Genomic DNA, 13,933 nt, shown 5'->3' on the forward strand with positions numbered 1-13,933 from the left:
TCCTGGAAGACTGGCACGGCTGTGTCGCCCGCCCGCGGGGACCACCTGTAAGCCCACACTAACCTTCACCTTGCGTCCTGACCTCATCTGGCCTCCCTGCCACACGCCCCGGGGAGACCACTCTCTCTCTGTTTAAGACTTTCTATTACAAAAGATACCCAAAAAGTTTCATCAAACACATGTACATGTACAGTTTAAAGTATAAAAATAAAATACCTTGAAGAATAAAACAAACATTGGGGCGCCTGGCTGGCTCAGAGGAGCGTGCAACTCTTACTCTCGGGGTCGTGATTTCGAGTCCTGTGGTGGGTGTAGAGATTACTTAAATAAGTAAAAGTTAGGGGCGCCTGGGTGGCTCAGTCAGTTGGGCATCCGACTTCGGCTCAGGTCATGATCTCGCGGTTCGTGAGTTCGAGCCCCGCGTCGGGCTCTGTGCTGACAGCTCAGAGCCTGGAGCCTTCTTCGGACTCTGTCTCCCTCTCTCTCTGCCCCTCCCCTGCTTGTGCTCTGTCTCTCTCTCTCTCAAAAATAAATAAAAACATTAAAATAATAATTCTTCACCTTCTTGAGGCAAGTGGCTCAGTCGGTTAAGCATCCAACTCTTGATTTTAGTTCAGTCATGATCTCAGCTTGTGGCTTTGAGCTCTGCGTCAGGCTCTGTGCTGACAGTGTGGAGCCTTCCTGGGATTCTCTCTCTCTCTCTCTCTCTCTCTCTCTTTCTCTCTTTCTCTCTCTCTCTCTCTCTCTCTCTCTCCCACTTCCCCACTTGTGCTGGCTGTCTCTGTCCCTCTCAAAATACATAAACTTAAAAAATTCTTCACTTTCTTGCCACGTATGGACCCCTTCAAGTGTGACTATGGCATTTTTCAAAAAGGCAAGCCCTGCTTTCTTTCTTTTCTTTTCTTTCCTTTCCTTTTCTTTTCCCTTTCCTTCCTTCCTTCCTCCCTCCCTCCCTCCCTCCCTCCCTCCCTCCCTCCCTCCCTCCCTTCCTTCTTTCCTTCCTTCCAAGTAGGCTCCACGGCCAGCATGGGGGTCGAACTCCCCACCCCGAGATCAGGAGGCCCCGACAGTGGTATTTTCTGTGGACACGTGCAAAGGAAGCCAGTCCGGCACTTAGCCGGCTATGTTGTGAGAAATGAGGCTAGAGTTTTATGCGAGTCAGATGTGAGGCAGAAATAAAAGTCCTCCCCACATGGATGGCCTCAAAGAGTTTCCCATATAAAAATTCTCTTTTAAAGCTATTCTGGAAGAAGAACAACGTATCTTAGAGGCTACTAAGGTAGCCACGGATAAGTTTGAAGGAATTGAATCAAATTTATTTTGTCTAAAAGACACCCCTCCCCAACAGCTAGTATCCTCATGGATGGTAACAGAAAAATGCAGATGTCCACAAGTTTAAGAAACTGATGGGTGAAATGAAAATAAGCTGGGAGTAACCACCAGAAGAATAAAACTTGAGTGTCACTTAAAAACAGGCTGGAGGTGGAAAATGTGGCCTATTCAATGAAAGGCGTGAGAAGATAAAAAATTCTTCAAGCACGCCAAGCAGAAAACACACAAAAAGCCATCGGAGGGAAGTGCCGGCAACGAGGGCTCACAGGGAAGAGCATGTACGGAGCCCCCGTGGCAGACTCGCACACGGGTCAGCGGGGCACAGGGGACGGGACGGCGCTGTCCTTTCTGCAGAAGGCGCCGCCCCGACAGATGGGTGCGGGAAGGCGGGGAATCAAAGGAAGCCGGTGAGTCAGTGAAATACGAAGCAAGCAGGGCTGAGGCCCACCTAGGAAACCCAGGGGCAGAGTCTGGGGAGGAACATGAGGCTAAGACGGCGCGGGAATAGCCAGGAAAACGCGCAGAAAGGCACAGCGAGGAGAGCCCGGGCCGGCCGAGGGCCGCGTGGTGGTCACGGCTCCAACAGCCCAGCACCGCCCACGGGGGGCAGGTGGAGACCCGGGCGCCGTGGCGGGATGGGCCGGACACAGACGCCCTGGGGAAGTCAGCACCGCAGTGGGAGCGGGCTTCCGACCAGAGGGCAACAAGAGGGCAGCACGGCCACTAGTGGGCGCCGCTGGGCCATCGGGACGAAAACTCAGTCTGGTTCCTATTTTGTAACGTATACGGTGATCAATTCCAAATGATTCAGGGATTTACACATTTAAAAAATGAAGCCATAAGTATTAGAAGAAATCAGGGAAGAATAATCTCCAATTGTGGCGTGGAAAAGGCCAAAAAAAGGCACAGGAACCAGAAAGGGTTAAAAACATGAACACTAACTACACACACACGCAAAAATACACACATGACAAAAACCACCACAAGCCGAAAGTCAAATGAGAAACTGCCGGAAGGTGGGAAAGTATTTGTAAACTGTGTCTCGGGAAAGGGGTAATTTCCATCAGGAAGGACAAGCTCCTATAGATGGAGCCCCGGCAGGCAGGAAGGGGCAGAGCGGGAGCCAGGGGAGAGGAGGGGACTCCTGCCCAGAGCCACCCGGGGGAACGCCGCACCACCTCGGACAGGAGACGCGGGTGACGTCCGCAGTGCCGTGTGCGCAGCCTCGCACACCCTGCTGGTGTCCGTGTGAGCGGGGGTGGTCCCACGGACCCCACCGGACCAGACCTTCCCGAACTAGAAATACACCTGCTTTTCGACCTGGCAACCCCCACTCTGGGGACTCACATACAGGCTTTTAGCGGGAGGCATGTGTCCCAGGCCATCACTGTAATGTGACTTGTATGGCAAAAGATTGGAAATGACCTAAAATATCCACCGCAGGGACAACAGTCCCATCGGTCAGGGCACATCTACACAACGAGGTCAGGGCACACGTGGGGCTGAGACCCCTAACCCTGTGGACGGATTCTGAAGGGATTCCCTCGGGCTTCCGGCCACTGCTCGGGGTCAGGCTGCTCTCCCGACAGAGCAAATGCATCTCCTGGACGCCCACGAGGACCTGGCGGGGCAGGGACAAGGACACACGGGCGTGCTCGGGAGGCCGCCGGAGGGTGGCCGGCCCTCCCAGGCAGAAGGACCGCACAGCCCCCCGTGGAGGGGACCCCCCTGCAGCACCGGGCAGCACCCGAGTGGGAGGACTGGCACTGTGGTGACGCAGCAGGAGCCCGCACAGGCGGATGGCCGGGGAGAACGCGGTGTCTGTCTGCACATCAGCCACGGCGGACCCAGCCCTCCTGGACAGCGGCGGAGGGGAAGCGTCTCGCCTAAGACAGGATGTCGACTCCCTCCATTCTGGCTTCCTACTTTCTGAACGAGTAAGTTCTTCCTTCCAGCTTCTCTCTTACCTCAGGCAAAGCATCCGTGGCGGGAACAGAAACTACCCCTCGGCAACAAGAACCGCCCTGCAGGACGCCGGGCCCCCGGGAGACAGCCCCCGACAGTGATCTGCCTGACCCTCACCGCCCAGCTACGCGGGCCCACCGACCGCCGGCCCGCATTCTCCCTGCATAACCCTGGGACCGTTTTCCCCACTTTGCAGACCGTCTTCGAGTTGCTCGCCCACGGTCCTCCTGACATCGGCCTCGCTGCAGTAACCACCCTTCTCCTGTCACATCCGCTCGTCTCTCTGCCTCTGGAGTGTGCCGGTGACGAGTGGCCGAGCCTGGCGTGTCTGGGACCCCAGAGCCAGGCACTCGTGCGCCCCCGTGTCCCGGCCCCAGCCTACCTGGCACAGAGTCGTCCTGGGACGTGAGGCCGGAGGGGCTGGATCCCAGGTCCAGTAACTTCCACGTGTCCTGGAGGGGACCACTGGCTGGTGATGAGGAGCTTCGGGTGTGGTGGCTCTTTTCCTCACGGGATTCTTGAGCCAGGTGTGGCTTTGGGGACCGGCTTTCCTTCTGCCGAGCTGATCTGTAAGTCGCCCTGGAGATCCCGTGTTGCCTCTACGACAGTAAACAAAGACAGAAACAGCCCTCAGAGTCCTGCTGGGTGAGTGGTGGGACGGTGGGCACGGCCCTCGGTCAGGCCCGCGCTCCCCGGGCACTCCAGCTGGGGTTCCCCTGGGCTCCAGAAGGCCTCGCGATGTGCAGGGCAAAGGCAGTCCAGTCTCTATGGGAGGTGGGACCTGGAAAGAAGGACAGATACCCCAAAGCCCATGCTCTCCGGCCGCAAAGGCCCGCTGTGGGGGCCCGTGGGGGCCCCGGGGCGGGGGTCTCGCTGTGCAAGGGCATGACGGAGACCCCCCCTGCCCCCGCCCCCGCGAGGAGAGGTGTCTGCTCCTGACACTGCAGTCACTCAGGGCAACAGCCACCCACTGGGACAGAAGGCACACGGGTTCCCCACAGTGGGTCCCTGCACTGAGACGTGGCCCTGCTGTACCTGCCCCGACCCGGCCTCAGCTCCTGCTGTGCAGCCTGGCGGACTGGACCTTCTGCTGACGCTCTGGGCCAGGTGGGGCCGGGCCTCCCCGGGGTGTCCAGAGGAACGTTCTATCTCGGCGCTCTTAGAGCCCTGCCGTGGAAATGCAGAGAAAAGGACTCAGTGCCATGTCTCATCGAGGGGGCGTGTCACCCAGGTCTCCCTCAAAAGTAGGAAGAAACGCTGTCCCCAAGTCTCCGGTATCAGGGACTCGCTCACATTGGGGACTGGCCACAAGGGAGGGGCGTGGTCGTGTCCACGAGCCAGGATGACCACAGCAGGCCTTCAGTGGCCATCTGAGTGCCCCTCACATCCTTCAGGAGACCGAGAACCTAACGTCACACAGACCCTCCCAGGGCACATGTCCCTGGCACACCATCGGTGCATCGCTCTGATGGCTCTTTGCACCCTCTCTCTGTGGGGACGCCTGCAGGATGGCAGTCAAAAGGGAGCATGAGGGAGTTTCTAAAGAGGCACAGAATGAAACATGGAAGAAAATGTAAGAATTAAAAGCAGGGGCACCAGGGCAGAGCCCGGGCAGCAGGCCAGTGGGGCCCCTGGGAACCAGCCACATCCACCAGCCTCCTCCCGCCCCAGGGAGCACTCACACCCACCACCCAGCTCTCCTCCGCTCTAGTTCAATCAATATTTGAGTTTTCAACTGAGAAACGCACACAAATCTTTTGGATTTAATTGACAGCCCCTGGGGCAGCACTGATAATAAACGGCTTTTCGCATTTGTTGAGGGACTCACTGTGCGTCTTCTTCTGTGCGTTCTGACCATACCCTTTGCTTATTTACCTACTGGTTAAAAAAGTGGGCCCCAGAGTCTCATCTTTTCTCACGTTTTAAGAAAGGAGTCATTTCACTGGATTATCAAAGGCATGGTAGTTTTGTAGTTTGAAAGAGATTAATAAAGTGTAATAAAGTACTTTTCAAGTTTATTTATTTGTTTTGAGAGAGAGAGAGAGAGAATATCCCCATGAGGGCTCCATGCTGTCAGCACGGAGCCTGACTGGGGGCCTTGCACTCACAAACCTTGAGATCATAATCTGAGCCAAAATCAAGGATCAGGCACTTAACCAACGGAGCCACCCAGGCGCCCCTCGTGTAATAAAGTACTTAATGTACTAGAAAGAAGTGAAGGCACAGATAACAATATGCATGTTTTACTGTAACGGCTAACGGGCACATTTATTCTATGACTTAGGACATTTTCCTCAAGAACACGTATGCAGAAGTTTAATTAATTAATGCAGATGATTTGAAAAGTTATGAACAACTAGCTGAGGCACTTCCAAGTTTTAACAGCATTTCCCACAAGTGGAAAAAGCGTCCTTCAGGGGATGGGGTGTCTTCCAGGAGGGGGGGGTCCTCCTCCAGGAGAACGGGTCCCCTAGGGGAGGGGGTCCTCCAGGGGAGGGATCCTCTGGTGGAAAGTGCCATGGTCTTCAGCCCCTCTCCGTGGCCAGCCGTGCCCAGTTGTCTCAGGCCATGTCTCCTCGCCAGGCACACCGCCGTGCACATCTCCCCCACAGAGCCAGAGCCATTCCAGGCGGCCTGGCGCGTCCCCGCTGGCCCATGGCTCAGACCCTGCCCTTTGCTGAGGGCTTGTGTTTAGCTCCAGCAGAAGGCCCCCGACACCCCATGAGGTGTGTGCGCCCACGGACGAGGCTGGCGGGCAGCTCGGGGATCGCTGGTCCCAGACCTCCGCTCGCCTCCCCCCAGCCAGCTGCCAGGCCTCAAACCCGGATTCCTTCCTTCTCTCACACTCCACGTCCATCCCACAGCAAATCCAGATCTGACGCATCTCCTGGCCGGCCGCCCCCTCCTCCCAGCCAGGACCCCCCGCCGACTGGCCCCGCACCCACCCCCAGCTCAGCGTGGAGCCCAACGCCGCGGCCTCTGCCACCTCGCCAGGGCCGACTTGGAGCTCGCGTCACCCCACGGCCGAACAGGCCGCCCATCACCCACCTGGCGCTCTCTGATTTTATCTGACGCACACTGGAGACCGTTCGCGGGACATCAGCATATGGTCTAGGGTCAAGAGTTTATGAAACTCCCACCCCCTTCAGAGAAGCGGAATATTAGCGAATAAAAAACTACACATACGCACACACGCACAGACACGGCTCTAGGATGCACGCACGATACTTTTCAACGACTGACGAGAGGCGGAAGGTTCTGGTCGTGCGGAGAACCACGCTGTGAACATTCTGAGGGCAGCGGCAGGCGGCCCGCGCCGGGGGGCTAAGGTGCCAGGCCCCGGCCGGCACGCGGCCGGCACGCTGGACGGGCATAAGCTCCCTGGAAGGGCAGCAGCATCCAGCCGGCCGGGAACCCGCTTGGGGCCCCTGGGGTGGAGCCAGAAGCACCCGCGCACAGAATTCAGCATCTACTCTGCGTAAAAACTCAGTAGATCAGGAGGAGAGAACGCTGCTTTAAACTGACGAACGGTCTGAAAGAGGCTGGGCTACATAAACTCGCTGACATTTGACTGCTTTTAACCTACAAAAATGGCAATTTTGTAGGATTCAACATAATACCCAAACCTACAGAAAACTTCCTACTTGAAGATAAAATGCAAAAAGCATTTGGAGCTCCTGACTGGCTCGGTTGGTGGAGCGTGTGACTCCTGATCTCGGGGTTATGAGTTTGATCCCCATTTTAGACGTAGAGATTGCTTAAAAAAATAAAATCTTTAGGGGCGCCTGGGTGGCGCAGTCGGTTAAGCGTCCGACTTCAGCCAGGTCACGATCTCGCGGTCCGGGAGTTCGAGCCCCGCGTCAGGCTCTGGGCTGATGGCTTGGAGCCTGGAGCCTGTTTCCGATTCTGTGTCTCCCTCTCTCTCTGCCCCTCCCCCGTTCATGCTCTATCTCTCTCTGTCCCAAAAATTAAAAAAAGTTGGAAAAAAAAATTTAAAAAAAAATAAAATCTTTAAAGAAAAACGCAAAAAGCACTGTCCAAGTCAGGACAAAGGTGTGGATGCCAGCTAGCCTGCTCTTGTTTCCACTGCATGGGAGTCCTGGCCAGGACAGCAGCACGAGACAGGACTGAGAAGGAAGGAGCCTGACCCCAGCAGGGGCTCTGTCCCCATAGAGAACCGAGGGAAAACTCTGGTCACACGCACCAGCACCAATCACTTCTGCAGAATTGCCAGATACCAAATCATCTGAGAAAAATCAACTAGGTTCCCAACGGCCTGCAACAGCTAGAAAATGTGTGTTCAGAAATATTCAAGATAAACGGTACAGTCATCAGAGTATTGCCCAGCGCTGAACAGGAATGAGCTTCTGAACCCTGAAAAGACGTGGAGGAAACGTAAACGCACGTAGCCAAGAGAAGGAAGCCAGCCCGAGAAAGGCCACGTAGCGTGTGATTCCAACTCTGTGACATCCCAGAAAAGGCAGAACTGCGGGGTCCGTAAAAAGCTCATTCGGCACCAAGGACGGAGTTGGGAAAAGGGGGAGGGGTGCACAGACACAGAGGATTCCTAGGACAGTGAGACTACTCGGTGTGAGACCGTAACATGGACACACGTCAGCATCCGTTTGTGCAAACCCTTACGATGTCCAGCACGAGAGTGCACCGTGACTCTGGACTCTGGCGATAGCTGTGTGTCACTGAAGGTTCGTCAGTTGTGACGGACACGCCATCTGGTGGGGGATGCTGATAATGGGGGAGGCAGAGGATATTCATAACAATGTTTATAGCAAAAAATAGCCTAAATGCCCACTGACAGAAGAATGGATAAATAAACGTTGATATATTCATACGATAGAAAGAATATACACAAACCAGTGTCTAGACCTGGAAAGCCATGCCTCACAGGTCAGACCCCGCCCACCACCTTTTTTTGGTCCAGCCCATGAGCTAAGAACAGTTTTTACATTTTTATTTATTTTTTTAAAGATTTCATTATTTATTATTTTATTTTTTTTACATTCATTTTATTTATTTTTGATAGAGCACAAGTGGGGGAGGGGCAGACAGAGAGGGAGACACAGAATCCGAAGCAGGCTCCAAGCTCGGAGCTGTCAGCACAGAGCCCGATGTGGGGCTTGAACTCACAAACCGCGAGATCATGACCTGAGCCGAGGCTGGATGCTTAACCGACTGAGCCACTCAGGCGCCCCTATTTTATTTTTAAAGTTTATTTTTACCTATTTATTTGAGAGCAACAGAGACAGTGAAAGTGGGGGAGGGGCAGAGAGACAGGGAGAGAGAGAAAGAATCCCAAGCAGGCTCCACACTGACAGCGCAGAGCCCAACGCAGGGCTTGAACTCATGAAACTGGGAGACCATGACCTGAGCCAAAATTAAGAGTCAGATGCTTAACCAACTGAGCCACCCAGGTGCCCCATGATGTTATTATTTTTAAGTAATCTCTACACACAATGTGAGGCTCGAACTCACGATCCTGAGATCAATCCTGAGGTCAAGAGTCATACACTCTACTAAGCCAGCCGGGTACCGAGTTTTCACATTTTAAAATTAAAAAGATTTTTTTTAATGCGTATTCATTTTTGAGACGGAGAGACAGAGTGCAAGCAGGGCAGGGGAAGAGAGAGAGGGAGACACAGAATCCGAAGCAGGCTCCAGGCTCCGAGCTGTCAGCACAGAGCCCGACGCGGGGCTCGAACTCACGAGCCGCGAGATCATGACCTGAGCTGAAGTTGGATGCTCAACCGACTGGGCCACCCAGGCGCCCCTACAGTTTTAAATAGTTGAAAAAAAAATCAAAAGAAGGATGTTTCATGACATGAAAATTACATGAAATTAAACATTTCAGGATAGGTAAAGTTTTACCAGAGCACCACCCATGCCCACCTGTTCACACACCACCTGAGACACCTTCAGGCTCATCGCGGAGCTAAACTGCCACAGAGAATGTAGGGTCCTTAAAAGTGGGGCCCTACATAGTTGGTCTCCAGCCCTTTACAGAAAAGTTGGCATCGGCCTTGATATTATCTCAGAAACATAGTGTTGGATGAAATCACCGTGCAGAAAGATACATACACGACCAGACGTGATTTATACGGATTTTCAAATATCTGCTGAGAGAAAGTCTGAAGGGGGGGGGGGTGTCTGGTAGGACACTCAAGGGGGTTTTCACTTTATAACATTTTGTTTATTAAGTTGGATGGTGTAGTTACATTAGTCTTGGTATCTTCTTAGAAGTCTAAAATATTTATAATAAAAATACATAAATGACAATATCCACTGAGTAAAGACCGAACGGGGAGAACAGCTAAGAAAACTCTATAAAGGGGCGGAAACAAGGACTATTACAAAGCCATGGTATTAAAGGGGAAGAGACCCTTCACTGGGGCCATGTGGAAAATAAATGCGGACCTGAATCTCACAACGCACAGGTGTCACTCCACGGTCTGCAAAATACTGTCCTGGCTCTTCCAAAATGTCAGTGTTGTGAAGGACAAACAAGGTCAGAAGGCCCCCTCTGGGGTGGAGGAGACGTCCACACAAGCACTTGCACGTGACCGTGTGCACACCACGCACCTGCATAAATACATCTCCACGTGCACCACACACAACCACACACACTCACGCACAGGTACGCAAGTGCTAGAGGCAGCACGGGTCCCGGACTTGGGATTGGCAAATCTGAGTATAGAACATGTATGAAATTCTAGGATTGTGTGTTATTTTTGTTATTTTAGAGAGAGAGAGAGAGAAGAGTGTGGAAGTGTGTGCATAAGCAGGAGAGGGGCAAAGGGAGGCAGAGGGAGAGAGAGAGAATCTTAAGCAGGCTTCATGCTCAGCATGGAGCCCAACATGGAGCTTGATCCTGTGACCCTGGCTGGGACCATAACTTGAGCCAAAATCAACAGTTGGACGCTCAACCAACTGAGCCACCCAGGCACCCCATGGATCGTATTAATGTTATGTTTCCTAATTTTCATAATGTCAGAAGGTATCTTTGTTTTCAGACATGAAGGGGCTTATTCTTAGCTGGTCCACAAGCAAAGCTGTCTGACTCTGTGTGTCTCTCTCTACCTTTCCTCCATCTATATGTCTTTATCCATCCATCCATCTAACATCTGTCTATCATCTAACTCTCTATTATCTATCTATCCATCTAACAGCGATATCATGTATCTATCCATCACCTACCCATCCATCCATCCATCCATCCATCATCTATCCATCTATCATCTATCCATTATCTATCCATCTATCCACTATCATCCATCCATCCATCATTTATCTATCCATCTATCATCTATCTATCCATCCATCCATCTAAAACGTGGGGGAGGCAGAGGGAAGGAACAGAAAGAATGACAAACCAAATGTAGTAACGAGTTAACAACTGGTGAATCTAGGTGAAGGGTATATGTGTTATTTTTACAACTTTGTGTAAATTTGAAATCATTTCAAAATAAAACATTAATTTAAAAAATACGTAAGAGTCGAGATGTTTAGCACATGATAAAAATATCAATTCGAAGTCAGTGAGAAAAAGGAGGGTCATTACTTATGGGTGTCTTGATAATTTGTGAGACAGAACAGCCAGAAGAAATGGGTGGATATTTACCTAAACTCAAAATAGAGAAAAACACTCTAAGCCAAAACCCAGTGAAATAAACCACTAAAGCACACTGGTGGAGCTCATTAAAGAAAGTTCTCTGTGGATTAAAAAACAAAAAAAAAGAAAACATATGACATACGGCGTATGACAAAGGTTTACGATAGACAAGCAGCAGTTCCGTCGTGTGTGAAAACCTCTTAAGAACTAACAAGCACAAGGATGCCTGGGTGGCTCAATCGGTTGGGCATCCAACTCTTGATTTTAGCTCAGGTCGTGATCTCATGGTTGTGAGATGGAGCCCTGAGTCGGGCTCTGAGCTGGGAGCCTGCTTGGGATTCTCTCTCTCTCTCTCTCTCTCTCTTTCTCTCTCTCTCAAAACAAAAACTGACAAACACAGACATACAAGTAGAAAAATTAACAAAATACGTGTATAAATAACCCACAAAAGAAGACATACAAATGGCCGATAAACAGATTACAAACTTTAATACCACTAAGGATATAAAAAAACTTTTAAAAGATGCAACTTAAAAAAAATTTTTTTAACGTTTATTTATTTTTGAGACAGAGAGAGACAGAGCATGAACGGGGGAGGGTCAGAGAGAGGGAGACACAGAATCCGAAACAGGCTCCAGGCTCTGAGCTGTCAGCCCAGAGCCCGACGCGGGGCTCGAACTCACGGACCGCGAGATCGTGACCTGAGCCGAAGTCGGCCGCTTAACCGACTGAGCCACCCAGGTGCCCCAAAGATGCAATTTTTTTAACCCATCATATTGGTGAAGATTTGAAAAATAATACCCAGGTGGGTAAAGCTACAGTAAAATATACATATGATATAATTTGTAATTTTATGTTTATTTTGTATTTATTTTTATTTTATTATTTTTTTAATTTTATTTTTTAACCTTATTTTTGAGGGAGAGAGAGCAAGCGAGCACGCACACAAGCAGGCTCTCCGATGTCAGCGCAGAGCCCAACGTGGGGCTCGAACTCACAAACTGTGAGATCATGACCTGAGCCAAGATCAAGACTCGGATGCTTAAACCGACTGCGCCGCCCAGGCGCCCCTGTTTTTGTAATTTTAAAAAACAGAAGGAACCACACTGAGACGTCACAGGTAACTATGTTCAGCTGCTGAAAAATGGAGACCTTTTCAATCATGTCTACTGGATTTTGACGTTTCGGTAATGAAACGCAATACTTAAGCAATTGGTAAAAAGTTGCTAAAAATGCTGCTCTTAGATACAGGAATAAGTATTACCTGAGCTGCAGAGTGGGGCTTCACCTGCCCCAAGGGTGCTCCACTCTGGTTCCAGGCCTCAGGAGTGGGCAGCGGTTGATGAGGTGGTTTCCCTAGAAGGAGAGAAGGATTCGCTTTCTCATTATTTCTCCTCCTTTTGATTCTAAAGTAAGCCCTATGCCCAACACGGGGCTTAAACCCACACCCGGAGATCAAGAGTCACGTGCTCCACTGACTGAGCCAGCCACGCACCAGAAGGGTTTGCTTTCTGCGTGCACCTCACTTCTGGGTCTCCCTCACGCCCAGCACAAACCCCGAGAAGAACACGGCGTTCCTCCTCCACCCCAGGCACCTCTCTCCTGCAGCACGCGGTGGGGGGTGACGCGCACACAAGACGTCCCGCGGCTGCGTGTGGCCTGACGCGGCTTCTCAAAGCAGAAATCAACACCTTCACTAACCGTCCCGAAGGGCACTCTCTCTGCAGCACAGAAAAGTAAGCAGCAGGAGGTTAAATGAATAAACTCGAAGATTCCGCCTGTCATCTTGCAAGCAGCCTGTCTTACTCAGAAATGATCCGGGTCGCCAAAGAATACCCATTCGTTAACTCAACTTGGGTTACGTTACCTAAAAATCTAGGAAATGCATCTTTAAGCTGACAATACTACAAGATACAACTACTGTTGAAATAAGGTTTGTCAGAATAACGAATCATCGTGGCTAAACACAAGCTTAGCGAGGACTCCGAGGTTTTGGGGTGTGTGTGAGCTGTAAACACTGATATTTACCGTATTAGAAACTGAAACAGAAATTTTGAAAAAGCTTATTATCCATCCGTCTGAAGATGGTGGTGGATATATTGCATGTTATTAGCCTCTAGGTACTCAAGGAACCAGCCCTGTCACCGTGGAGCTCCAGCAACGGGTCCCAGAGCACTCCGTCAGCTTCCTCCAGGAGATAAAAGCACATGGGAAGGACAGAATTCGGAAGTGAACTTGTGTTCTTTAGATTTTAAACCCGGAGCTTAAAAGCCATGGAATCCGAAGACCCACGAATGGCCGACGAGCCCCTGCAGAGATGGTCCGCATCATTAGTCGTCGGGGAAACGCAGACTCTAAACCACAGTGAGCTGCGGCTTCTCACTCATCAGAACGGACAAGACGGGCAGTCAGTGGTGCCCAGGATGTGGAGAAGTCGGAACCCATGCAAACTGCCACTGGAAAAGTAAGGTCACTGTGCGAAAAGTTGCACTTCGATAAGGAGAGAAGAGGAGGAAAAACGAGACAAGAGGGAAATCTCTACAGCGAGGTCAGCGTGCCTGTCGTCGGGAGGACCATCCACGAGCCTGTGGAAAGGCTGCGTGGGTCTCGGCCGCGGTCTCAGCCACAGGCGCCCCCAGTTATTCGCTGTCAGCGCGTCTGGAGACCCACGGTCCCCCTCCTGACCTACTGTCACACACCCACAGCGTCCACCTCCTCCGTCTCCTCACGCAGGCATTTCTCTGTCTCACGGCATCACAGGAAAGGGGAGACAGCTCGGTAAGGCTGTGTTGAGACCACAGTCACAGCACTTTATTTACAATATATGGCTATAATCGCTCTATTTTCTCATTAGCTGTTATCCTAGTCTCTTACCGCGCTTAACTTGTAAACGTTATCGTGGGCGCGTACGTCTAGGAAAAAACGTGGAATGCGTAGTGTTCGGTACTGTCTGCCGTTTCGGGCACCCCCTGGGGCCGAGGGGCCCGCTGTACTTTGGGCACAGGCTTCTGC

At 51.6% G+C, this 13,933-nt stretch overlaps 1 protein-coding gene across 3 annotated transcripts in view; it reads right to left on the reverse strand.

Annotated features, from left to right (window-relative positions):
- CCDC57 (coiled-coil domain containing 57) overlaps positions 1 to 13,933 on the reverse strand; it is a 105,214-nt gene that overhangs the window by 26,502 nt on the left and 64,779 nt on the right. For all 3 annotated transcript variants that reach the window (XM_043585444.1, XM_043585443.1, XM_043585445.1), the window contains 3 exons: positions 12,186 to 12,277; positions 4,333 to 4,464; positions 3,680 to 3,896 (listed from right to left, as the gene is read on the reverse strand). In XM_043585444.1, the coding sequence (XP_043441379.1) occupies positions 3,680 to 3,896; positions 4,333 to 4,464; positions 12,186 to 12,277 (441 nt within the window). The remainder of the gene's footprint in view (positions 1 to 3,679; positions 3,897 to 4,332; positions 4,465 to 12,185; positions 12,278 to 13,933) is intronic.

This window comes from Prionailurus bengalensis, chromosome E1 (assembly GCF_016509475.1).
Source record: "Prionailurus bengalensis isolate Pbe53 chromosome E1, Fcat_Pben_1.1_paternal_pri, whole genome shotgun sequence".
NCBI lineage: Eukaryota > Metazoa > Chordata > Mammalia > Carnivora > Felidae > Prionailurus > Prionailurus bengalensis.